The sequence below is a fragment of the Arachis hypogaea genome, chromosome 10 (genome assembly GCF_003086295.3).
Source record: "Arachis hypogaea cultivar Tifrunner chromosome 10, arahy.Tifrunner.gnm2.J5K5, whole genome shotgun sequence".
Classification (NCBI taxonomy): Eukaryota; Viridiplantae; Streptophyta; class Magnoliopsida; order Fabales; family Fabaceae; genus Arachis; species Arachis hypogaea.
Window position 1 is genome coordinate 112,714,259 of NC_092045.1, and position 26,067 is coordinate 112,740,325.

The 26,067-nt window shown below is 29.8% G+C and overlaps 4 protein-coding genes across 10 annotated transcripts in view; 3 read left to right on the top strand and 1 right to left on the bottom strand.

Moving 5' to 3' along the window:
• The window catches only part of LOC112716680 (calcium-transporting ATPase 8, plasma membrane-type), a 29,410-nt gene extending 25,678 nt beyond the window's left edge, over positions 1–3,732 (bottom strand). For 2 of the 5 annotated variants that reach the window (XR_011867063.1, XM_025768640.3), the window contains exons 1-2: positions 3,495–3,661; positions 1,713–1,760 (exon numbers count right to left, since the gene is read on the bottom strand). Coding sequence is in view for 2 of the 5 variants with exons in the window: in XM_025768640.3 (XP_025624425.1) it covers positions 1,713–1,719 (7 nt within the window). In the remaining 3 variants the exon portion in view is untranslated. Of the gene's footprint in view, positions 1–1,712; positions 1,761–3,494 lie in introns of all 5 variants that reach the window. The other 3 variants (XM_072205717.1, XM_072205719.1, XM_072205718.1) reach the window with 3 other exon arrangements.
• A 2,633-nt stretch (positions 3,733–6,365) lies between these two features.
• LOC112716681 (UPF0481 protein At3g47200) lies at positions 6,366–9,169 on the top strand. 2 transcript variants are annotated; one of them, XM_025768649.3, is made up of 3 exons: positions 6,366–6,653; positions 6,728–6,809; positions 7,492–9,169. In XM_025768649.3, exon 3 carries the CDS (start codon positions 7,565–7,567, stop codon positions 8,984–8,986), a length of 1,422 nt encoding a protein of 473 aa, XP_025624434.1. In that variant the 5' UTR covers positions 6,366–6,653; positions 6,728–6,809; positions 7,492–7,564; the 3' UTR covers positions 8,987–9,169. The 2 variants fall into 2 exon arrangements, with proteins under 2 accessions (XP_025624434.1, XP_072061605.1); XM_072205504.1 differs by having other exon boundaries at positions 6,733–6,809.
• A 501-nt stretch (positions 9,170–9,670) lies between these two features.
• LOC112716683 (uncharacterized) lies at positions 9,671–14,780 on the top strand. 2 transcript variants are annotated; one of them, XM_072205505.1, is made up of 9 exons: positions 9,671–10,046; positions 10,529–10,674; positions 10,777–10,877; positions 11,459–11,584; positions 11,695–11,815; positions 11,930–12,014; positions 13,211–13,324; positions 13,444–13,483; positions 14,329–14,780. In XM_072205505.1, the coding sequence occupies exons 1-9, from the start codon at positions 9,967–9,969 to the stop codon at positions 14,479–14,481; spliced, it is 966 nt and encodes a 321-aa protein (XP_072061606.1). In that variant the 5' UTR covers positions 9,671–9,966; the 3' UTR covers positions 14,482–14,780. The 2 variants fall into 2 exon arrangements, with proteins under 2 accessions (XP_072061606.1, XP_025624435.1); XM_025768650.3 differs by having other exon boundaries at positions 10,529–10,646.
• Positions 14,781–18,716: 3,936 nt separating this feature from the next.
• On the top strand, positions 18,717–24,808 carry LOC112716684 (isoprenylcysteine alpha-carbonyl methylesterase ICME). The gene is made up of 11 exons (XM_025768651.3): positions 18,717–19,120; positions 19,363–19,439; positions 19,936–20,005; positions 20,113–20,193; positions 20,590–20,664; positions 21,125–21,226; positions 21,317–21,457; positions 23,154–23,219; positions 23,302–23,445; positions 24,077–24,167; positions 24,349–24,808. The coding sequence occupies exons 1-11, from the start codon at positions 18,759–18,761 to the stop codon at positions 24,508–24,510; spliced, it is 1,371 nt and encodes a 456-aa protein (XP_025624436.2). The 5' UTR covers positions 18,717–18,758; the 3' UTR covers positions 24,511–24,808.
• The last annotated feature ends 1,259 nt before the right edge of the window (positions 24,809–26,067 follow it).

The window sequence follows — 26,067 nt, forward strand, 5'->3', positions numbered from 1 at the left end:
TGTTAAACTACATTGATGATCATTATAATTTTGTAATTACAAGTTATATTTCGAATATTAGGCCACGACCTTAGAATTTTTATGATTCATAAATTATCAACACATAATTCGATCATTATATTTATTTATCTACAATTCGATCGTTATACTTTAAATTCGATTACAGTTTAATTTATTCCGTATTATTTAATAACTACCATCTATTACTCAAAAAATAAATATTTATCCATTATTTATAATTTGGCCTATAAAACTTACACCACCTCAACTAAGATTACTATGCAAAAACACCATCTATGCCGTAACACAAAGATTAACTTTGTTTAATGCATTTGTAAATAGATTAATAGTAATGACTTTTGTCATTTGAACCATGCTATTGAATTTGTAATTAAAAATTAGTTTTTAAAAAAATTATAATTAAATTTATCTTTTAAAAATGGTTTACATTAATTTTTTTGTTATTTTCATTATTTATGGTGTTAAAATTTATTGATATAGTATGTAATATTGCAATACACACCTAACAATCTTAAATAGTTATTAATATGATAATTATTAAATTATATTAAATTAACTTAAAATTAAAAAAAAATTAATGTCTCAAGATCTCTCTCATTTTAAAATTAATTTGATCTAATTGTATAAATATATCATAATAATAGCTAATTATGATTATTAAATATGTGTTGTAATTAATGGAATATCACTTAACATGTCACACTAATAAATTTTAATATATGAAAGTGACAGAATAATCAATGTGATTAACTTAAAATTTTTAAAAAATAAATTTGATTAAAAAATTTTTTAAAAAACTAATTTCAAAAACGAATATTCTTTTAAAAATAATTTTAACCATTTATTCTATAAAAAATATTAACAGTTATATCTACTGAGTACTGACTATCAGATCAAACAGCCTTTTTTCATGCTACACTCTTTAAAGTGAAAAAAAACACGTAAAAAATATTAAATAATAAAAAATTATACTTTATAAAATTAATTATTAAATATTTTAAAAAATTCATGTAGTTATTATCATCACATTAATTATAAATCAATCACTGTATAATCTTAATATATATTAAAAATAAATTAAAAAATATATAATATATTTATATATAGATATATAATAATTTATTTTTTATGTGCATATATATAACATTTTTCAGTTATTTAATATTGTTTTTATCAACAAGTAAAGTAGTATAGATAAATAGATAGATATTAGATACATTTTAGAGTGAATATACTATAGTAGTTATAATAGTTATGATATTTAAAAAATATTATTAAATTAAAATAATATTTTTTGTTATTTTACAATATTTTTAATTTAAAAATAAAAAATATTATTAAAATATATAAAAAGTATATTCTTAATATCAATAATATTTATATAATTTTAATATATATTTTATACTAAAATATCATAGATATTAAATGTAAATTCTTCGGCTTCATAGGAATAGGCGATACTTATGACAAAGCCAATTAATTGGTGAAAATTCAGGTCGACTTCACATGAAGTTAATAACTGAGAGTTGTTATATGAAAATTTAGTCAAATCAGTCAAATCATCTAATAGTTCTCAACTATCAATTTCATACGAAGTTGACTATACCTGAATTTCCACCCAATTAATTACATCCATATGGCTATGGGAAAAATTAGTGAAAATGAAGATGATATGAATTTTAATTACTCACCACTCATTATTCGACCGCCTCCTGCTGCTTTAAAGTGTGATTTGGTGCCTACAAATAGAGCAGACATGAAACTTGATATGGAAATTCTGATCGAAACACACACAACTTACTTTAAGAAACATACTTAGGTTTTGTTTAATAAAATTTTTACTTTATAAAATAGCTTATCAAAATTAACTTTTACAAAAATTTAGTGCTTATCTTTAGTAAATTAAATTTAAAAAATTAATCTGTACACAGAATAATTATATTTAATAAAATATAAAAATATTACAACAAATATAAAAAGAATTAAATTTAAAAATTTATTAATATATAAAATTATATTACATCTATTCACTTTAATAAGTACATATTAATTTAGCCAATGAATAATAATTCAAATGATATAGTCTTTTCATATTCAATTAAAAAGTTACGAATTCGAATATCTTATCTTTGATTAAAAAAAAGAGTACATATTAATTTAAAAAATTATATTTTAAATTAAATGCTTTCAAAAATATTTTTGTTGTTTAAAAGTTACAACACAAATATATAGCATTTTTAATTTATCAAACACAAAATAAAAAATTTATATTTTTTAATGCTATATTTGATATGAAATACTGAGACTGAAACTAAAGGATGAGATTAAGTGTTGTATTTATAACTAGAGATTAAAACTAAAATTTTTATTTGAGATACAAAATTTTAATCTTTTTAATACCTTCAAAAAATAAAAATACAATAAACTAAAATGTTTAGAGATACTGAAACTTTAATAATTTTTTTTTAAATACCCTCATTTAAAATTTAATATTTTAAGTCTACTATTCACAATTCTTCCACGGTCAACACTTTCACAGTCTCACCTCTTATTTTCAACCCCATCCTTCACCTCATCACCACGAACAACAACAATTTCATTATCAACATATATCAAAATCAGATTTAATAATCTCAAGAATTTCAAACTCAGAATAGAATAGAGAAAAATAGTGGGAGAGATTGAGGCAACATAAAACAGATGGTGCGGTAAACATGGGAGAAAATAAAGGCGGTATAGTGGATCCGAACACGACGGCAACGCAGAACTGTAACTCGATACGGAGAGAGAACCAGGGAAGTAGGAATATGGCCAAGTATTTTAACGAGGATACTTTAGTTATTTCACTTATTTAAATTTCTATTTTTATTTTAAAACAAACAAAACTTTAAGACATAATTCGATGGTATACACTTTACATAAAATATAATATAGAGATTTAGTTTAATATTTATCTTTATATCTTTATCTTCTTTTTAAATACTATCTAAAATTACGAATATCTCTTCAAAAAACTTTATCAATTCAATTAAGTCTAAAAAAAAAATTCGTTCTAAGCAACTATTTTTTACTATACACAGGAATAAAAAAAATATTTGTGAAAGAAAAATACGATCATTTTTATGAAAAAAAAGATAATATATACTCTGGAAAAAAATTATAATTCTCATATAATATTAGAATTCAAGAGAAGAGACTAAATAAATAGATTTATGTATTAAAATTATGTATCATATGTTACAAGATCACACATATATGATGGAACTACTGTAAATAAGAATACCAACTAAATAACAACAACAATAATAATACTATCTAATGTGGTGCAATGCTGCATGTCCGTCATCCCACTCGAACGAAATATTAAACGACTCCCGTTCGTTGTTATATATAGTTCGATTAACTCTCACGACTGAATACTGATGATATATCCAAAACTGAAAAAAGAATAATGGCAGCATATATATACTTACCTCTACAAAAGTGTGCTTCCCTCTAGATGAATTATTGGTTGCAAATTAACTGTCCAATAAGAGAAAGCATCCTTAGATGTTAAACTCAGCTTAGATGCAGTGATGACTTGCCGTTTAAACAGAGGAAGGGCAAGTATACCTTAGTCATAGATACCTTGGCCTTTCTTAAAGAATTAAAGTGCACCCATTCCGACAACATAAAAAGCAGGAAACTATCATGAAGTATCTTATACAATTGAATAAATTATTTTTTACTTTTTTTTTTATTTTACAATGTTGTGATAAGATTAAGACTTAAGAAAGAACAAACAAGAAGTAAAAAGTAGGAAACTATCATGAAGTTTCTTATACGATTAAATAAATTATGTTTTACTATTTTTTTATTTTACAATGTTGTGATAAGATTAAGACTTAACAGAGAACAAATAAGAAGTAATTTTATTGCTTTTACTTTGATGTGTCTGATTGCAATATATTAATAAAAAGCTCCAAAAAGCCCTAATATAAGGCTTTTGCTTTATACTTTATAAAAAGAGAAAATAATATTCTCTTCTCTTTTATTTATAAAATATTACTTTTTATTATAAATTTTATTTCTTTTAATGATAAATTTTTTTAAATAGTTTATAAATATAAAATATTTTTTATTTTATAAACTAATTTTTTTAGTTGATTTAAATTCACTCAATACTAATTTTAATTTGGTATTAAATTCATAAACTAATTTTTAAAATTAAATTAAATCTACTCAATTTTAATTTTAATACTTATTTTAACTTTTTAAAATATTAAAATAGCATATATTTTAATTTATTTTACCAAATATCAATCTATAATTATTATAATTATTATAATTATATATATATATATATTAGTATAATTATTTGGTTGACTCAATAACAATAATAATATGTTTATTATTATTGTAAGAATTTTTTTGTTAATGTTTTATCGTATAATATACAATGTTTTAACTTATTATAAATACATTTATAATTTTTTTTATATATTATGATTAATAATAAAATATTAAAAATAAGTAAAATTTATCATATTAATAATCATGAAAATACAAAATTTAAATTAAATAATTTTGTAAAAAATTAAATATTTTATATTATATAATAAAATATAAAAATAATAATAATTATGTACATTATATTATTATTATTATTATAATAAATAATTATTACTAAATTTATATATAATTATAATAATATTGATCAGTATTTTGATTAAATAGGCTAACGTTACGTTATTTTAATCTTATAAAAAAATATGCTAGAAATTAAGTTATAAATAAAAAAAAATGGTGTAACTCAATAATATTGACAAAGAAAAACACAATGAAGAGTGCAGTCTTTCTGTTTAAATGGTGGTGGCGATTTGTTAAAGAATATCAAAGTGTTCATTGTAGAATAAAATTGTATGTTCGTGTAACAATCTAAATCTCAATGAGCTACTGTCAATTCAAGTGCTACCTACTAAAGAAGGCCTGTGGAAGAATATATACCAGATACAGATCACGAATGGACGTATAAGGGATAAGCTGGTTATAGGGTTGTCAATGGAGATTGGAGATGGGCGACGGACTAGGTTTTGGGAGGATGTATGGTTACTCTGTGGATCTCTAAAGGATCGGTTCCGATACTTTTCTCTATTTCAAATCAATGTGGATCTGTCGTTAGGAATTGCGGGTTTTGGAATGGGCTAAACTGGGTATGAAACTTTCAATGGAGGCGAGAGCTCTTCCAATGGGAGTTAGAACTCATGAGTCAATTAAATGAGGCTCTAAGACCTGTAAGATTAGTACGTAACCGGGAGGATAGAGTGGTGTGAAAATACGATAGGCAAGGTATTTTTTCAATTGACTCATTTGTGCAAGCGATGCAAGAAGAATTGATTCCGGAGGAGGTAACTAGCTTCACTAGAATCATTTGGAAATGTTTGGTTCCACTAAGAGTGGAGCTGTTTACTTGGTTTGTTTTGATAGACAGGTGAATACAAAGGAAAGGCTAAGCCGATTTGGAATTGTCAGACCGAAAGATAATGTCTGTATTTTGTGTAATAATGATATGGAATTTGTACATCACTTGTTTTTAGACTGTGCATTTACTTGGTAGGTTTGGAGTGCTTGGATGTCAGGTTTTGGCCATCAATGATCGTATTCGGTTCAATGAAAGAGCACTTTTTAAGTTGGACAGAGGAATCGGGAAGGAAGGAGGATCACAAGCATATGATAAGATGCTTTTGTGCTATCGTATGAAACATTTGGATGGAAAGAAACATAAGGATTTTTTCGAATAAAAGCAAAGATGTTGAAGAAATCATCAACATGACTGCGACTAGCATTAACGAGTGAATATGTGTTGATCTCTTTTGTTATTGATAGCTATGTTAAAAATGACATGGAGACTATTTGTTGTTCAGATGTGTGGTTAGTTTTAATTAGAGTTGCTGTCTAATTCTATACGCTCCATTTTATTGTGTTGAGCTTTTATTTTCCAAAAAAAAAAACGCAACCTATATTTTATAGGTGAAAACTCGGGTGAAGTCGACTTTACGTGAAGTTGATATCTGATAACCGTTAGATAAAAATTTAGTCAAATCAGTCAAATCATTTAACGACTTTCAAGTATCAACTTCACGTGAAGTCGAATACACCTCCACCATATTTTATAGGTACGCAGAATGAGGTACAACCTGCATTTTGCCTAGTGTATATGCGATAAATTGAGCAATTTTTTTTAGCATAAACATATTAATTCATAATAAAATAAAACAATAACTTAATTATTTGTATTTTCAAATTTGAGACGATTTAATATACTTACCATTACGAAGTTACTTTTTGTAAGATTTGAAAGACTAATTTATTTTTTAAAAATCAATTTAAGATGTCACTCAAATTTTTTGCGCAGGAAGATTTGCATTTGCAGCATTGAGCTTCCTCAATTCGCTTTTCGCATGCGACCGTTTTTTCCTTTTATCTTTCTTTCCTACTCTTACCGATTGTCCACTTCATTATTTGTTTCTTTAGATTAAAATATTACTCAAATTCTCTTTCGCATAGAATTCCTAGTTATAGTGTTTAATTTCTCCAGCTATCCTCTTTTCCGTTTCCAACCCTGATTTTCTTCGTAGTTGCGCTTTCACCAGGTAAGTTCTCAACACCACCTTCTTAGCTTGGCCTTTTTATTTCACTGGTAACTTGAGAATATGATTCGAGACAGATCAGATTTAAACGCATCCTTGGATGTGAAGGATTCTCACCTTGGTGGAGTGCGTTAAGTTTATACCACTAGAGTCATACAGGTGAGTTCTTCATTTCTGTCACTGCATTCATATGCTGCACGTAATTTAGTGGAAACTCACGTGTAGTTATTTTTACGTAGAGTTGTTAATTAAAAATTATGAGATCATTTGATATGTTTGACTAAATTAATTATTAATTTTATATAAAGATAACTGCAATCAATCTCTTAAAAAACACATGATAATCTAGAAATATAAACAAATAAATCCCATGATTATTGGATAAAGGGTAAGTTATCATGTATTTATTATATCTAGAAATATAAACAAATAAGTCCCATGATTATTATTAGTCAATTCTTTTAAATTTTTAGCATACTTTATGAAAAATTTTCACTTATATATTATTTAGAAATGATTATATTTAAGAAATTTTTAATAATGAAGCACTATATATGTGAGTTTGAAGAAATATGTACAGGCAATGTTTGGCTAGTAAAAAAAGTAGATAACATAATACACAACATAGAAACAGATAAGTGTTAACTTTTGGTTAAAAATGAACTGATATACTGTCTTTGGTTAGAAAACACAAAGGTTAAGTTAGTTGGCCATGAGCAGTTGGAGGTTATAGCATATATATATATATATGGATAAATTAATTAATAATTTTATTAATCTTGATTGATATTCATGTTTTTCGGATGCCATTAAGTTTATTTTGGTGGTACAATGATTCTAGGGGCTGGGAAATTTCTTAGTAAACAAGAAAAAGAAAAAGAAATTAGAGAGAGCAAAGGAAAGCAACTTCAACAATGGCTGAGATATTACATACCCCTGTGGATGAAAGGCTTACCCAGCTCCTACATCAAACATTTGAAGTTCATAATCAAATTTCCAGTTCCAAGACCAAGATCCAAAGAGTTCCTACCTTTTTGCGTCAAAATCCTGATTTTGCTAAGTACTGCATACCCAAAATGATATCATTTGGTCCCATTCATTACCAGAATGATGATTTGAAGCAAGGCCAACAATTCAAACTTCAATGGACATCCCTCTATATAGATGAGTACAGTGAGGAAACTAATGGAAGCACTAATAAGGAAGCAGCAGCCAAGCTTTTGTATAAAATTATTCAAGATAACATTGGGAGATTGAAGTTGTTGTTTAGCGTGGATGTGATCGAATGCTATGTTGACAAGGAACTTATTTGGATGTTGTTTGTGGACGGATGTTCTTTGCTCTATTACATGGACAAGGTCGAAGATCACCGGCCGGAAAAACTAAGGCTAAAGCTTGATCAGTTGATGTATACTTACAGAGATATTATGTTGCTCGAAAATCAACTTCCAATGGAATTGCTGGAGTTACTAAGCAAGAAAAAGGGTGCTGATTTGGGGTTTCTAATGCACAATTTTTTGTCTGGTGGAAATGCTAAGCAACTTGGAATGCACGCAATCAAACTCAAGCAGAATCCAACTCATATACTTGATTATTATCGCTCGAATTTCGTTGATGCAGAGAATGGGAAGTATGTCATGAAGCAAGATGATAATAAAGTTGATGATGAAGATATTCAGGTCTCTCTCCCGCCCGAAGATCTAGATGCACCTCCGGTGGACAGAGATGCATCACGTTTTTGGGAAAGGTACAAGAACATTCGAGATCTTAAGTCGGCAGGGATTCGAGTTAAGCCAAACAAGTCAAATGTGTTAAAATGGGATAACATCTCTTTCACCTCCAAATGGTTTGGTGGAGAATTAAGACTTCCTATGTTCTTGTTCAATGATAACTCGCCTTATTATTTCCGGAACATGATTGCATATGAGATGTGTCCAGATTTTAATAACAATTTCGGATGTAGCTCATTCTTTTCATTCATGGATTCTTTGATTGATGATGCCGAAGATGTAAAAGAGCTCAGATTAGCTGGTGTGTTCCAGAACTTGCTAGGGAGCGACGAAGAATTGGCGAAGTTCTTCAATGAATTGGGCCATGACTTGCCAACTAAATTGTTTCATTATATCAGAACTGATGCTGTGGCCTATAGCAAAAAGTATATCCAAGTCAAGTTTCAAATTCAAAAGCATTATAGAAAAAGATGGAATAAATGGCTCGCTGAAGCACGCAGTACTTACTTCAATACCCCATGGTCTCTGCTTGCCTTTCTTGCTGCATTACTAGCATTAGTTCTGACTTTTATTCAAGCTTGGTATGCTATACATCCAAAGCATTAGTTCTCACTTTTATTCAAGCTTTGTATGGGCTAGGATTTAGGAACACTTCATTTTACTAAAACGTCTTTAACAGTGTATAATTTTACAGCATTTACCCCAAAAGTGACTAAAGATACTTTTGTACATCAGCCATTGAATTTGGCATTACTTATTATTTACTGATTTGGTGGTTGATTTTGTGTACACGTAGCATATTTCTATCGTCTATCATTGTCCTCAATTATTACTAGACAATATGCGTGAGCAATAAATAGTTAGTTCCTGTTAGTTACTTTAACTTAAATCACCAAGTTAGTTAGTTAGTTGTATCAATTAGTTATAAGTGAAATTAATAATATCATCTCATTTCTATTGTGTTCATCTAAACAACTATTGATACTAAAATTGCACTTGGATTTTATTTCTCTAAAGATGAAGGTTGAGAAACAAATACAAATAGTTTTTATCTCCATTTTTAGAATGCATTACAATTTCTGTCTAAGACAAAATTATAAAGACGGGAAACAAAGGCAAATATACGAAAGCAAATATTTTCTAATCCAAATTTAGAAAAAAAAATAGATTAGAAAAAAAAATTACCAACCTTGGGAAGAGAAAAATTACCTTTATTATTTTGTATTCTCGTAGTAATGTTTTTTTTTTTTAAATTAAGAGTGAAATTCGAACCAAAACTCTAGGTGAGAATGAAAAATTTTCATAGTAATGTTACAAATGAAATGTTGTATTCTTTTATCCCATGTGCACTAACAAAAAAGAGGGAAATTATTTGTTGACCAAGTAGTAAACGACACCTGGTAGACTGCGTTTAAGGTCATAGTGACGTGCACCTCCTAATACTATATAATCGGGAAGAGGAAGAAGAAGAAGAAGAAGAGTGGAAAATATGGGTGAAGAGAGAGAAGATCCACAGAAGATTAAGCGAATAGCGGCGGATTCATACGACTACGACAACGACCCCAGATGGCAAGATTACTGGTCCAATGTCCTCATCCCTCCTCACATGGCCTCTCGAAACGACGTCGTTTCGCATTACAAGCGCAAGTTCTACCAGCGCTACCTTGTATTCTTCTCCTTCTTACTTCTTCCCTCTATCAACTCACAATTATTTATTGGAAGTCCTTTTTTTTTCTTTTACTAACACTTCTGGAGAATTCGTTGTTTTTGATGTTGTGTGTAGAAGAATTTGTTTCTGATTTTGATTAGTTCAATTGATTGTTGCTGTTGGGTTATTTATGTAGTTGTAAATTAGTATCTATTATAGGGATTTCATTGTTTTGCTTATAACTTCTCATTTGTGATTTCTTTACTTTTGTTGTTTTTGTGTGCTACAGTGTAGTCAAATATATACAATTTTCATATCTTGGAACGTGGTGTATACTTATTTATTTTTAAGGAATTGGTAAATTGATTCTTCTAAGTTTTTAACTAATGGTATTTGTGAATTAATAAATTAACAAGCTGCATGGACTATCTTCATGTAACAAGAATTGTCCCATTTCCACTACATTTGTTAGTTGATTGTGAGTGCTGAATGCTGAACAGGATCATGATCTGGTTGTGGAACCAATGTCAGCTTCTGGTTCATCCCAGCCAGCACGAACCTCAACAGCATCAACATCGCCATCCGGAGCAAATGAACCAACCCGCAGAAGAAGCTCTGGTGTTTAGTCCTTTCTGCGAATCTAATAGTATAACTGATTGAAAATAAAGAACTAAAATGAAGAACATATTCGGTCATCATCTTTTCAAGTGCTTTGTTTAGTCTTACTCTGTGTTGAATTTTCCTGCAGGATCAACTGATAGAAATTCAGGGACATCCACAACTGCAGGTTCCAGTCCAACTTCTCTGCAATGGGATCGACAGATGATTCTGTTTTCTGTTAATGCTTGGGTACAGTCTTTCACATTGAACACAAATTCATGACTGCATCGTTTCTGGTTAATATATACCCCATTTTCATATAACTGTTTTCATGACCGTGTTTGACTGATCGTTTTGTGCGGTTCATTTCTTACTTTGCCTTTACATGGTTGATATAATGTTTACATTCTAACAATTGGGTATTCATAAGAATTCTAGGGTGCTTCTGGATTGCATTTTCATTTTTACTATTTTCTTGTTTTTTGGATTTTGTGAAGGAAAAAGAGAAAACAGTAAAAATAATAAAATTCTGTTTTCACCTCCTGTTTTCTCTTTTGTCTTTGCAAATTTCTGAAAACAGAAAACACTGAAAACGAAAACAGAGAATAGAAATGCAAATCAAATGCACCCCTATCTTTTCAAATTTCCGTCTTCACTTGCTGAGGAAAGAGAGGAGGATATGAGAATATGGAAGGGGACGAATTGGAATTGTGAATATATACGTGAAGTTATATAATACATGGTCTTTTGGGGCCTTGTACTGTTTGCTTGTTGATATGAATCTCTTATGTTGTCAATTCTGTCATTTAATCTTAATATCTATTTTTTAGGTATTTGTTGTGGCTGTTGTTGCAGCCATCCCATTGGTACCTACTTATCTTTCTCATAGGGCTTATCGACTTTCTTTTATGGGTACTACTTGCTCTGCTCTGTTCTCATTGTACTCGCAACATGGGGTAAGAGCTTCTATTTACTTTTGCAGTTAGCATTATGTTTCAATATTTTGACTCTTCTATCTATAATGATTTTTATTGATTCATTTATTATACATTATATGCCATTGCAGAAACCAAGAGCATGGAATATGCAGGCCTTGCAAGTTTACTTTCAATCCATAATTGCTTCAAAGAATTTTATATACTTCCTCTACTCCCTTACATTCGTTACATCACAACTTTGTCTAAAATGTTAGTAGTCCTCAGATAATCCTGTTATATTGTTTGTTGTTTCTTTCTGAAAGGCAGTAAACATTATCATTCCTATCAATTACATCTGTATAACGTTCCATAATTATGTTACAGTTGCTTTGATCCCCATCATATGTTGGGCATTTGAACATGTAGCAAAGTTCCTTAGACGTAATTTCAGCCGCTCCACCTTGTACAGGTGAGTAACCTTTTATTGGTTTATAGTTTTATACTAGTAACATGAAGGCAAATAAGATTGCTAAAAGATGCAGCATTTATCTCATTAAGCATAGCATTGGTACCATCACTTGTCTCATTTTAGATTAGACTTACTATTGGTACTAGAATTCCATTGCCTTCCTAACACTGCTCTAAGACTTCTATCCTGTAGAGTCTTTTTCTTCCTGATTGTTTCTTATTATTTTGTCAATCTCATTCTTTAATATGTGGTTTCCTAAGTGTACAACGGATTGAGAGAACAACCTAGCCTGTGGCATAGTGTAATCTTATTTATTTATTTTGATAAAGAAGAAATATCATTAACAAGGAGAGAAAGGATATTACAAAAGACATGGAGGACAAGAGATCCTAAAGTTACAAAGATTTGGAAGGACAAAATGTACTTCAATAGCACACACTCTCCAATCTCTGCATCTTTCAAAGAGATACCCCTTCTGAAAATTTCATGCACCTTGCACCCGGTAGAAGCAAGGTGTCTTAACCCTATACCTCAATTCTTGATTGTCCTGATGTGTGTCATTAAATATGTGGGAATCTTGCTCCAGCTAGATACCCCACAAACAGTAGCATAAGGCCATAAATTGCTCAATGCCACTAATATCTGGTTCCCTTCCTCCTCACAAAATAGTGTAACCTTTGCGAAGTTCAGTCTTGCATTATTATAATCTCTAAAGCAAGCATTGTATTCCTTACATAACTTATAATATATTTGGTGCTTTCTCTGCTGAACTATGTGGATAATTTGTCTAGAATTAAGCTAAGTAAGCAACTTTTAGTCTGAAATATTATCTTCAAGTTTGTAACCATTAATGCTTTTGTAACTCTTAGCTTTTCTCGACAACTGTCATCAGGAGCTGAATTTAGAAAATGTGTAAGAAATGGATCCTCATTAGTTTATAGCATCACAATGGGAAATAAATAAATAATTCAAATATTAAATTTTGGGCAACAGGATATTTTCCCCCTTTCTTTTCGTGGGTGGATGGGGGTCAAAAGTCATCTCCACTTCCTAGGCAAACAACACCTACACTGGATTTGGATAGTGACACAAGTGTACATAATGCATTGGACACCATTTTGTTTGAGACTATTCATATTTATGTGCATAAAACCTCAATAATAATTTTTTTTTATTGTTTTGTTACTTTTGATTAGGAAGTACTTGGAAGAGCCCTGTGTTTGGGTAGAGTCAAACAGTACTACTCTCAATATACTAACATCACATGTTGAGATTGGACTTGGATTCTTGCTGATTTTCTCACTATTCTCGTCAGTTTCTCAGGCTCTTCCCTTTTGTTTTTCCCTAATGTTGTTTTGCTACAATTTCCCTCTTATGTGGAGGATGTTGTTTGCCTCATGAATCTCCCATTTTTTTACCACACATGCAGGTCACAGCGTAATGTAATACAGACATTCATGTACTGGCAGGTGTGTTTCATTGCTGTCTAATCTAAATTACATACAGTAGAAGCATTGGTCTCCCTTTTTCTTTTTGGAGTTATGTTAGTTGGAGAAAATAAGATTATTATCACCGAGATGAAAATGCTCCAATGGACTAGTAATAAGTGTGGACCTAGGAGATTGGGTTAGGAACAGTTTATTAGGGTAGAGTTGGGGTAGCACCTACAATATGGAAGATGATAAAACATATCCTTAAGTGGTTGGAACTTTTGTGGAGAAAAGACCTATAGAGGCCCTAGTGGAGTGGATTAGGTGGAAGTTCCATAAACCATAGTTAGAGGAAGACCAAGAGAACCATAAGTGTAAAGATTTAAATATAAATATGTTTTATGATTTAGGATAGAAGGCATTGCTTAATCTAGGCAGCTTCCCACCTCGAGAATTACTCTTGTTGAACATATTGGTCCCACCATCGCATTCATTCAAATTTCTAGTATGTGTATTGGGTACATAAATCTGTATCAAATTTTGTTATAAGACAGTTACAGTTCAGAAAAATTGCAATCAGATGAATTAGTCCCCCTTCAAATCGACGGAGGAACCAATCTGCCCAACAGAAGTAATTCTCGAGGACTTATAGAGAATATAAATTTGTTAGAGACTAAAGTTTCGATTTGGAATTTCTTAAGAATTAATTTGGGTTTTCATTCTGTTTCTTTTTAAGGGTGTTAATTGGAGATAATAAACAACTTTGCCTTTCATCTCATTCATGCATCCACAAGAGTTATGCTTATCCAATTTTTACTAGGAAATATTGCACTGAAATTCAGACATAATTTTCTTTCACCCTGTTTTTCCGTCTTTTCTTGCAGCTGTTAAAGCTCATGTATCATGTTCCAGTTACTGCCGCATATCATCAGAGTGTTTGGGCTCAAATCGGGAGGTCGATCAATCCATACATCCATCGTTATGCACCATTCTTGAAGACTCCAATATCTGCAGCCCAAAGATGGTGGTTAAGGTAGAAAAAGCTTGGAGTTTGGAGATTGGAGAACCACCAAGACAAATATAAACCACGTGAATATCTTCATTTAGATAATCAAATATAAAGTGATTGCATCATATGAGCACCCTCACCATGTAGACATTTTAGGATTCATCATCTTCAAATAGAAACTGATTTCTCATTTCTCACATGAATGGCACCGAGAACTGGAATAGATTTTGGGTTCAATATTACTGATCTAAATCGTCAACGTCTATTTGATTCCTGAGTTTCACATTAATGAAAATGCTCCCATGTCCCCTTTCTAGACCCTGAAAATTGGACAAAATTTTCTTTAAAAAAAAAAAGACATTCATTCATTGTGATAATAAAATATTAGTCATTATGTATTTATTCATGCTTCATATTTTTTTTAACAAAATATTCAGTTTAAATAATTAAATTAGTAATAGTCGGATAATTGAAACCTTTTCACAGTAGCATAATAGTAAATACATATTTTTATACAGTGAATTGGATTTTTCATACATGTAGCATAATTATTAGAATTTATATTAGAATGTTTTTAAATTATGTATAATTATTAACATAAATATTATATTTTATTAAATATTTATAACTTAAAGAATAAGACAAAAATATGTTGATGGATTTTTTAATAGAGAATCTTGTTATTTATTCTTAATATTAAAAATTACATTAAAAATGTGTTATTTACTGTTAGTCTGTTGTGAATAGATTGAATATTCTTTTTCTAATTCTTAAATTTTTTATTTTCACATTAAAAAAATATTCAATCTATTAATAACAGTAGATAAAACACTATATTCTTCTATTTCAAAAAAAGTAGTCTGTATAGATTCAATTAAAAAAAAATATAAAAATCTAATTGTAAATTTGATGAAGTTATACTAATAAAATATTAAGGAATGATAATATAAAAAGAAAAACTATAATTTAATCTCTTTAAATTATTTTAACGGTAAATTTGATCTCCAATTCTATTTAATATTAAACTATTGCAGTCACCAAAAAAAAAAATTGCATTTCATAAGAAACCAATTTAATTAATTAAAAAAATTTATCAAGTGAGTTTTTTCTATTAATTGATCAGATAAATCATAACACAATTGAAGGAAAAAATAAGGAGTGTTTGTGGCTGGGTGCTAGTAACCACTCACCACCATGAGATGTCCTCGACAAAATGACTCTTCTACACACCTTTATAGATAAGAACCAAATTTGGATAGGGATACATAAGAGACACGTATAATAATACCAATTATAGTTAACTACTAAATGCTAAATGGCTTGCTCAATGAAATCTATGTAGCTACATTTCCTCGATCAAATCTGAATAACTTAAAAGATGTAAAGGACATATATTTCCAAATTTATTTTTGAACAGATCATTAATTCAAAAATGGAAAAGTATATGAACCAATTCTAAATCAATCAAAGAACAGTTTAATTAATTATAAATATAATAATTAATTTTATTTATTTATAATTTAAAATATTAGTTATTAAATATTTTATCATATTTAAATTAGGAGGAGATATATTTAATATTATTGCAACATGAATCACGGAAATTAATTCAATTAGCTTCCGTCTCTTCACCATTTAGAGACATTTGGCTGATTTTTGACTGAAAAATCATCTTGGTTTCCTAACATTATTGTTAAAAAATATATTGAAATCTTAGCTCATTTTTAAACGTGTTTTATTAAATAAAAAATATTGTATTTGTTAAATTAAATAACTCTTCATTATTTATTTATTATATTTTATATTAATAATTTATGTTTAAAATTTATAATTTAAAATTTATGAATTATAATTAAAATTTTGAATAAATTTAAAATTTAGAATTTAAAATTTAAAATTTAGTAAACATTATATTCTTTATTTTTTTCAAAACAAATTAGCATTCATCTAAAATTTCTGTTTATAGAATATATAATAATAATATTATAATAACTACTTTTAAAATAAAACTTTCACTTCTTAAAGATTGTAAAAATATGATAACCATAAACAATTAGACACGATCAAAAGCATTGACATAAGAGTTTTTCCCCTTATGTGAATTATCCGAAGTTGGAGTGTTGGAATGCGTTTTGGCAACACAACATCCACTGAATCTAAATCCAACCAAATCCCACGTCTTTGAGCATCAGTTTGAAAAGCTTTAAAAACTATTCTTTAAAATTTTTAACTTATAAAAAACAGAAATTATTTTAGATATATATAAAAAAATAGTGTTTTATTTAAATACGGATATTTGGAGTGTTTTACAGCGTTATGAAAATATCAAAAAAGTAATTCTACATGTTATTTGCGTGTTACAAAACATTATTTATGTATTAAACAGATGTGCGCTACGTAGCAACACGTTATCTGCATATTGAACAGATGTGCATTACGTAGCAACACATCGTATCTAACACGTTAATTGCGTGTTGACTCATTACCTTACATGCTTACAACGTTTACTTGCATGTATATACACTAAAAACTGCTATTTTTAAGTAAAACACACCTTTAAAATTCATATTAAAATTTTTTAACCTAGAAAAAATCACATTAACATTGTTTAATATGTTTTTTAAATATATTTTAACTTTTTAAAAAATTGTATAAAAATTTTTAAAAAATAAAAAAATTTAACTTTTCTCATTTTTTAAAACTATTTTATTATTTTTATTTATTATAAATTTTAAAATAAATTCTTCTATGATACTTTTTTAAATATAAATAATTTATTTATAAATTATTTTTAATTTAAATTTTTATGTTTTAATATTTTTTTTAAAAAATTAATTAAATTATTTACCCAAACGTCATTGAGTGCCGTCTTTAAAAGCAAATCTCACCTGTCTCCATCCACTATCCACTCGCCACTTTCTTGGTTTCGCAGCCAACAACACTTCACTGCTATTATTTTATTCTCCTTTGTGTAAACAAGAATCACGCAACTCTGTTTCTGTCAATAAGGGAGATTGTCACAAACACAAGCCTAGTCAAGAAAGGACCAAACATTACAAGAATAATTCCATCAAGACAGCTAATAAGCTTAATAATTGTAATCTCATCCCATGACCCGCAACAACATAATGCCACCACGTCAAATTTTGCATACTCATTTCCTTACATTTCCCATGTTAAGAATATTTTAATTTTGATGTATTAATAATATAAATTTTTTTATACAATTATTTAATTTATTTATTTTTTAAATAATTATTCACATGATAAAAATAATTATTTTGTTAGTGTGATATTGTATAATTAAATACATATATAAAACTATTTTACATCGACAGTGTATCAAAATTAAATTTAAAAAAAAATGTAAAATTAACTCAGTAACAATAAAATTTGCTCTGGTTCCGTACTTTGAATAGTTTAATGGTTATATGTGTAAGGAAGGAATAACACTTTGTTAATTTTCTCATTTACTTAGATAGATAAATACATTTGCATGATTTTTAATATAATAGAGGTTATGTCAATCATTTTTATTTTGTTTAGTTTTAAAAACTAAATTATGCAAAAATTATAGAAAAATGTTAGGAGACAATTTTTTTTATCATAATTAGTCAATATTTTATTTTTATATTATTATAATTAGAATGTAGAGTATTAATTAAAAATAATAAATTTTATTTATCATATAACATTGTTCAAAATTATATTCATATTTTATCAAATACGAATTCAAAAACTAAAATTAAGCGTTAAACAGAAATTAAACTAAATCAAACAACTATCCTTGATACATGCATTTATTATTAAAAGAAATTTTCTCATGAAAATTGACATTTTTACAATAAAAATTCATAGATCAATCTTAAGCATTTGCAAATTCATATATAAGAAACTAGTCAATAAGTCTCTTGTTTTTACTCTATTTTTTGAAAGATTTAATTTTCTTGTAAAAACATGTCACACATATAAATTTATGTATTTTTATATCATAAAAAATAAATGCTTTTTAATTTATTATTTAAATGATTATCTAAATAAGCTTTAATAAAATTATTATATAAAAACAATAATTAATATTTTTAAATTTTAAATATCAATCAACAAGTAAACAAACACACAGAAAATTTTTAATGTAAGGGATTCTTCGATTCATTACTAATTTATTATATAAATTTAGGTAAAAATTTACATATATTTATTTTTTAAATAAAATTAATAAATAAAAATTATTAAATAATAAATTAATAATTTGTAAAGATTAATTTTAGTTTTTTGGTGCACGTGAGTCGCTAACATAAATTTATGGAAAAATACGTCATACGCGGTATGATTCCCTCCCAAACTCCACCACTCAAATCTAGCAAGCGAAGCAGCCATTCCGTTCCATGCAATAACAACCTCATCCGATTCATTCGACCGGCGATGCCTTCCCTCACCGATCGCCGCCGTGTGTCCCCGGACCTCGACCTCGACTCCGCCGAGCCGCTGAACTCCCAGCCGGAAACTGACACAGCTCCAACCAACAAAACCCGCCGCCTCGCCGGAAAAAACGGCCTCCGCCACCGCCCTGCTCGCCAACGATCTCTCACCAGAGACATCGGTCACGTCGCCGCCGAGACCTACTTGGTCACTAGCCTCACATTCACGCTTCTTCAGTATCTCGGGTACCTTCACTTCATAACTTCATTTTTGTTTCTTAATTTGTGGCTTTTAAATTGGTAGTGAAATGCTTACTTGTTCGTAAATAGAATAATAGTTAAACTTTGTTTGTTTACTCAATTCAAAATTTAAATAATTATGACAAAGGATTGGCTAAGTGTATTTTGATGTGAATTTTTGTTACTCGTGTGTAATTTTGTGGTGTGTAGACGATTTTCAATTTTTAATTTTTGATTTTTTCATTCAGGATTGGTTACCGCTGGATTAAGCAATTTCTTGCCCTTGGATGTTACGCCATGCTTCTTATGCCTGGATTTCTACAAGGTTTGTTTTAATCTTAGGATTCATTTGTGATGTACTTTGACCCTAAAGATCTAATAATTAATCTCTTTTTTTATGTATATTTATTTATTTAGTTCAACATTATATGGTTTTATACTTTTGCAGTTCTTTCTTATCTTCGATAGTGTTATTGTGGTAATAATTTAGTATATCTTAAGCTTTCTAATTTTACTTAGGCAGCTTGAGCTTCTTAGATATTATCTTGCTCATTCTGTTTTAAGTAAAATATATATCCCCCAAGGATAATCTTGCTTTATCATGTTTTGATTCCATTGTTGATAATGTTGAAACTTGATTCTTCCTGTGCTATATGCTGCCATCTATCATGCCGTGCTAGGTGGAAATCTACACAGGACATTTTGTTTGCAGTAATATTGATCATGGAAAATGGATCTACTGTTTATTGGTTTGTTTGCTTGTTTGTTTGTTTTGTTTGTTTACTTTCTTTTATTTTCTTCTTACTGTTGACTTGATGCAGTTGCATACTATTATTACTTCACGAGCAACGTAAAGCGTAGCATTGTTTATGGGGATCAACCAAGAAACAGGTAATTCGAAATGCTTGTAAATCTATAAATCTATCTTGTGATATTGGTAATTCCATGTATTGTGTTTTCTGCTCAATATTCTTTCTAAATTTGGATTTTTTTTTCAGGTTGGATTTGTATCTACCGGCTGATATTGATAAGCCCAAGCCAGTTTTGATATTTGTAACCGGAGGAGCATGGATTATTGGGTGAGTGGTTTGAAATATCTGCATAATTTTCTTTAGTTGATGTGTCAATTTTATTTTATGGGGCACTCTTTTCTTTAATCCTTTTTATGTTAAGCATTTCTGTCTCTGCAATGGCACACTGCTTTTACTTCAATTAAGTAGTATATCAGGTCATTGTAATTGAATCTTAAAATCATAAAATAATGCGTATTACTTTGTTGGTATAACAGTCAGTCAGAAATCTTCTTCACTTATGACCAAACTAATTGGTCTCCATGAGACGCAAACAATTTAGTTGTGGTTATGATATGACACATTAGTGTCGTCCAAATGGTATTGCCTCCTAGGTAAAGGCTTTGTTGTTTCATCTATCTATATCTTTGAAGATTAAGTGATGTCTGTTGGATTTTGATTTAGGTATAAAGCGTGGGGATCCCTTTTAGGACTACAGTTGGCAGAAAGAGACATTATAGTGGCATGCATTGATTACAGGTACCTGGTCTCAGTTCCAGCAGTGCAAGATTGAATCTACAATTTTCCTTTGCTCCGACTTGCTCTATGTTTGAGGTATTCTAATGGAGTAATGGACAAGTTGGGTGCTTTTTGTAATCTACGTTTAAAGGAATTTAGTCAAAGCTATTTATAACAACATTGATTTTTCTTAGAGGCTATAGCTTTTCTTTCCTAAACATAAAATGTTGTTCAGAGGTGCATGCATATCTTAAGTTGAGTTGTTTGTTGTTTCATAAAATGTTGGAGTAAAACAGCATCACACTTAAGATAAGCATAGTCATTGTTGTCTGTTGACATCTTAAACAATTTAATAGCTTTGACTTTTATAGATTTGTTGCACTGTAGAACTCAGCTTTCTATTAGATACATTGTCACATTTAACTTGCAATGTTTATTCTATGTTTTTTACTTAATATATCTTCATTTACATGTGATGCAGAAATTTTCCTCAAGGAACAATCAGTGACATGGTAAATGATGCTTCTCAAGGAATCTCTTTTGTCATCAATAACATAGCTAATTATGGAGGCGATCCTAATAGGTGACATGCTACCATATAAGATACCTTTTCCATACTTTAAACATTCAACTTACAGATTGATATTTTTTTCCTTTGTTAAACTTTTAATAGGATATATTTGATGGGGCAATCTGCTGGTGCTCATATTTCTTCTTGTGCTTTACTGGATCAAGCAATCAAAGAAGTTGGAAAAGGAAATAAAGTTTCTTGGAGCATTTCCCAGCTAAAAGCTTATTTTGGTTTATCCGGAGGGTAAGTGATGTTATTAGTATTTTATGAGCATAGATTGATTTTTGAGCAATTTTTCAAAATTCAATAATATGATTTTTTCTATATTGTCTAGAAAACGTGGATGGAGTTAATAGGATTTGTTATAGCTGAGATTTTACCCATGTGTCACATTTTCTCATTGTTTCATTGAAGAACAAATGTTTTCTTGCTTCTGTTCCTAGATAAAGAATCATGGAAATATCCAAAACTCTTCTTGCAATGGAAAGCAGTAGTGGTAACTGGTGATTCTTAATGATTGAATATAAGGAGCACACCCTTCTATTTCGTGATAGCTGGTTTGACTGTTAAATCAACCTGTTGAACTATTCTGTTAAAGCATATAGCATCTCTGCTGCACCTACCTAGATTTGCTAGGGTAGACTTTTGAGTTTGATGCAGCATTGACCATCAATTTTCCATAGTGACTGATTAATGCCACAGAAATAACATCGAAGGGATTAAGGAATGATCTCTATGGACACTACCTGTGAAATATATGCACCATTTATCCTGTTAAAACCAATAGCATGCTATTCATTTCATTGTATACTATAATTTTGAGGCTGTCAAGCTGGCTCCGCTGAGTGATACTGCTTTTTAAAAATGCTTATTATAGAAAAACAACAGATTTCTCATTTGCAGAAGGATATTAAATTTGAATATGGGTGATGCTTTGTGGAAAGTGATTGTATTCAGGGTAGGGAATGGCCATTTCACAAATCATCCTTCAAGATCTTATCCTTTGCTAAATATCAAGATTGGTGTCCTTTGTAAGGAACCTGGTCATTAGGGCTAAGAGAAGTAGATATTCCGGTGTATTTAACCAAAAAAAGAAGAAATTCTGGTGTATTGATGGTACCTAAGCTGATATCAGTGTGGTATTAGCGAGGCCCGTATGAAAATGTAACCATGAAAATAAAAGATAGAGAGTATATGAGCCAATGGCCTAAACTTTTCCCCTAAGCCTCACTCACACTCCCCCTCCCATATGTAACCATATTCCTCTTCTCAACATTTCCTGAAACTTCTTTTACTCTAAACAGACTGCTGAATCAGAATTAGTTACCAAAGGGTGCTCATCAATATCTCTCATCTAACATTATCTACATGTACAATTAAGATAAGGGCCGAATTTGTGATTGACTAGTACTTAACATCCCTAAAGCCTAGTTTGGCAAATGGCACCCTCTGACTGCAAAGGCATCAATCTATGAAATATATGATTAGTGACGAAAAATTATTCAGTTTATAGAGCTAGCGATAAAGGGGGGTGTAGGAAAACCATGGGAAACTATTAATAGGATAACCAAGAGATTTAAATGTTAAGTAGGGTTCAAACATAAAGATGATTTATGATAGAACACTATGACATCATTTGATCAATGTAGCCTAGCTCAACTAGTGGAAAAAGGATGTTTCATTGTGTTTCATGTTGTAAAGTGATAGAAAATTGGTGGAGTCTCTTCATTTGAAAATTGGACTATTGTTCCATAAGCCTTTTCATGATATTATCAAGGCAACTTGATTCTGAGAAAGAATAAGAACACAACAAAAGGGTTGTTTCAGGCTTGTTTGGTGTTAAGAAACTGTGTTTGTTAATTATGTTCACTGACCAGTTGTTATGTAATATGTACATGTCAAAGGATCATCTGCTAACCCTTTCAATACATGTCTGCAGATATAACCTACTGGAATTAGTTGATCACTTCCACAATCGTGGCTTGTATCGTTCTATTTTTCTAAGGTGTGTCCCAAATAACTGAGTTCCACTATAGCTGGAATTTAAAGATTTTTTTCCTCCTTAACAACTTTGACTTGTTTTATAGTATCATGGAAGGTGAAGAATCTTTGAAGATATTTTCTCCTGAAATCAAAATTCAAGATCCACACATCAAAGAATCTATTCCTCTCTTGCCTCCTATATATCTGTACCATGGAACTGCTGACTATTCCATACCATCAGTTGCAAGGTTAGTGTATAGACTTGAAATTCAGTTGTCTTTTAATGCATTGCAACTTTCTTCAATATACTTATGTATTTTCATAAAAAAATGCTGGTGGCTGTTGGTTGTGTCCTAATGGATTTAATTAAGTTTCATTATAGCTACATAAAGTTATAAACTGCCTAATGCGACCCTCTTCAGTTTTCCTAACCTGGAAGTGAGTATATAAAGTTTGCAACAAAGCATGGGAGAGGTAGAGTTTGATGACTGTTTTTATTGCGAAAATAGATAAATTTCATGCTATTACCCGCCCTTTCATTTATACATAATCTTATGTTATTTCTATGGACGGAATACCATAATGGGAATGTTATACTTTATAAATGAAAATTTCAATTTGATGGAAAACAAGCACATGATTGGTTGTAGTAGTAAATATCCTTCCACTTAACCAATGGTCTGGGTAGAGGCATGACACCCCCCCCCCCCTCCCCAACAAAAAAAAAAGCATAAAAAAAAAGGAAACTCCAATGCCCAAACAGGATTACTTCCAGTAGTTTGCTAATTTTTGTTCCCTGAATTTTGACAAATATTTACGTCGAAGAGTCTTTTTTTTTTTTTGGTTGAAATATTTGTACTAATAAGTTATTGTTTGCAGTGAACGGTTTGCCGAGGCTCTTAAGAAGGCAGGAGCAAGTGTTGAGCTGATTCTCTATGATGGGAAAACTCATACAGATTTGTTCCTCCAAGTAAGTGAAAAGATATAACAAATCAGATTCTCTTGTATTTTATTTAAAAATTATTGACTTAATACAAACTCAAATACTCGGTATACTTTTTGAACATTTCATTATGTAAACTCAATCTTCCTTTTGCTTTATAGTGCCAGATACTAACAATGAACTTATTTCTCAACCATGCTGTGTTCAGGATCCGTTACGAGGCGGCAAAGACGACCTATTTGATCATGTAGTTTCTGTGATACATTCCAATGACAAAGATGCTGTTGCAAAGGGTACAACTGCAGCACCAAGAAGAAGATTTGTTCCTGAGATTTTATTACAGATGGCTCGCAAGATCAGTCCCTTCTAAGCTTTGGTACCTTTCAGGGTCCTCATCATCTATTGGCCTTTCTCTCATTCATCTTGTACTTGATCGAAAGTAGGGAGTTTAAAAAGATCATCAAGAACTTAATCCAAACCAGAAATTAAACCATGCCCACCCTTATTTGTTATAGTGCTTGTTCATGAAATTCTCGTCTGCGTTTGTTGTATTGTATGTAACTATGTATATACCTCAATATTTCATTGATTAACCATACTTCTAGTGAGAAATAGTTCGAGATACCTTATAAGTTTACTTCCTATTTTATTGATTAACCATATTTTCATGTTACAGTTGTATTTACATGTATTTATCACCATATGTTATATTTATGTACTCTTCCTTGCTAGCAGATTAATTTAGTATGAGTGGTACTCAAAATGGCCTTGAAATTTGACCACCTATTCAATTTAACCATCGAATTTTCAATTAACCTAAATTATATTCTGAAATTTTAACGTGTGTCTCAAGTTGGCCCTTCCGTCCATTTTCGTCACGGAAAGTTGACGTGGCAAAAACGACATCGTTTTTCAAAAACCTAATTCCCTGTTCCTTCATCACTTAAAGGGGATGGAAATGGACGGAAGGGTCAACTTGAGTCATGCGTTAAAATTTCAGGTATAATTTGGGTCAATTGAAAATTCGAGAGTTAAATTGAACTAGAATGAGACCCGTGCATAAATTAATGATAGTATATATTAAATATTAAAAATGACTATGCTTTGTAGAATTAAATATGTATAAACTAAAGTTAAATTTAAAAGGTGTTTTGTTTAAAATAATCTGGAATACAAAAGATTTGAATGTTAGAGTTGTACAAAGTGATATTTTTATTTGGTGGTTTGATTTTTGTATTTGTTTTTGTTGATGGACTTAATCTTCTTGTGTGACGCTCGTTCTCCTTTTTTTTTATTCGTTATTGTTAGTGTTGTTGCTTTCTTCTTTCTATCGTAGATTTTTGTGAATGCATGTTTTTTATGAATGATTGAGTTGTATGCATTTTCTATTGTGTTTGTTCCATCTTTGCATCTATGTTCTTCTTTCGAAGATGTGTCTTGAATTTGTATAGTTTTCTTTCTTCTTAATCTCTTGATGTGCATGCAGTTTTCCAATGACATCTACAATAAAAAGAACAAAAATGTGTAGACTTTTTTTAAATAAGTTATTTTTAATAAGAATAATTGAAATAGTATAAAGTGAAATAACCTGTTAATATTTTTCTTTGAACAATGTCTCAAGTGATACAAATTCAAAATAGTGTTAGAAAATGTTCAATTTAAAGATACAATAAATATGTTTTGTAATTTTTCATCTAGTATAATCATTTCTAAACAAAGAAACTCTTCTTCATTTGTGAGTGTTAATGTTTTCCATAAACGAACCACATGAACTTTGATAAACCAATTGCGTTTGTTTGGTGATATTGTCCAAATAATGATGCTCCATTGAGTAAGTTTGAGATGTTGTGTAGTGCGAAAATAAATTTTTTTTGTGCTAAATTCGATGTTATTTGAGGAAATAGTAATAAGACACTTATATAAGTAG

Coding starts and splice junctions, on each gene's coding strand:
- LOC112716684 (XM_025768651.3), top strand. CDS start 18,759: ATGGAAAAATACGTCATACGCGGTATGATTCCCTCCCAAACTCCACCA. Junction 20,006..20,112: donor GGGGATCAACCAAGAAACAG/GTAATTCGAAAT, acceptor TTTTTTTTTCAG/GTTGGATTTGTATCTACCGG. Junction 21,458..23,153: donor TATTTTGGTTTATCCGGAGG/GTAAGTGATGTT, acceptor ACATGTCTGCAG/ATATAACCTACTGGAATTAG.
- LOC112716681 (XM_025768649.3), top strand. CDS start 7,565: ATGGCTGAGATATTACATACCCCTGTGGATGAAAGGCTTACCCAGCTC.
- LOC112716683 (XM_025768650.3), top strand. CDS start 9,870: ATGGGTGAAGAGAGAGAAGATCCACAGAAGATTAAGCGAATAGCGGCG. Junction 10,647..10,776: donor AACCCGCAGAAGAAGCTCTG/GTGTTTAGTCCT, acceptor ATTTTCCTGCAG/GATCAACTGATAGAAATTCA. Junction 13,484..14,328: donor AGACATTCATGTACTGGCAG/GTGTGTTTCATT, acceptor CTTTTCTTGCAG/CTGTTAAAGCTCATGTATCA.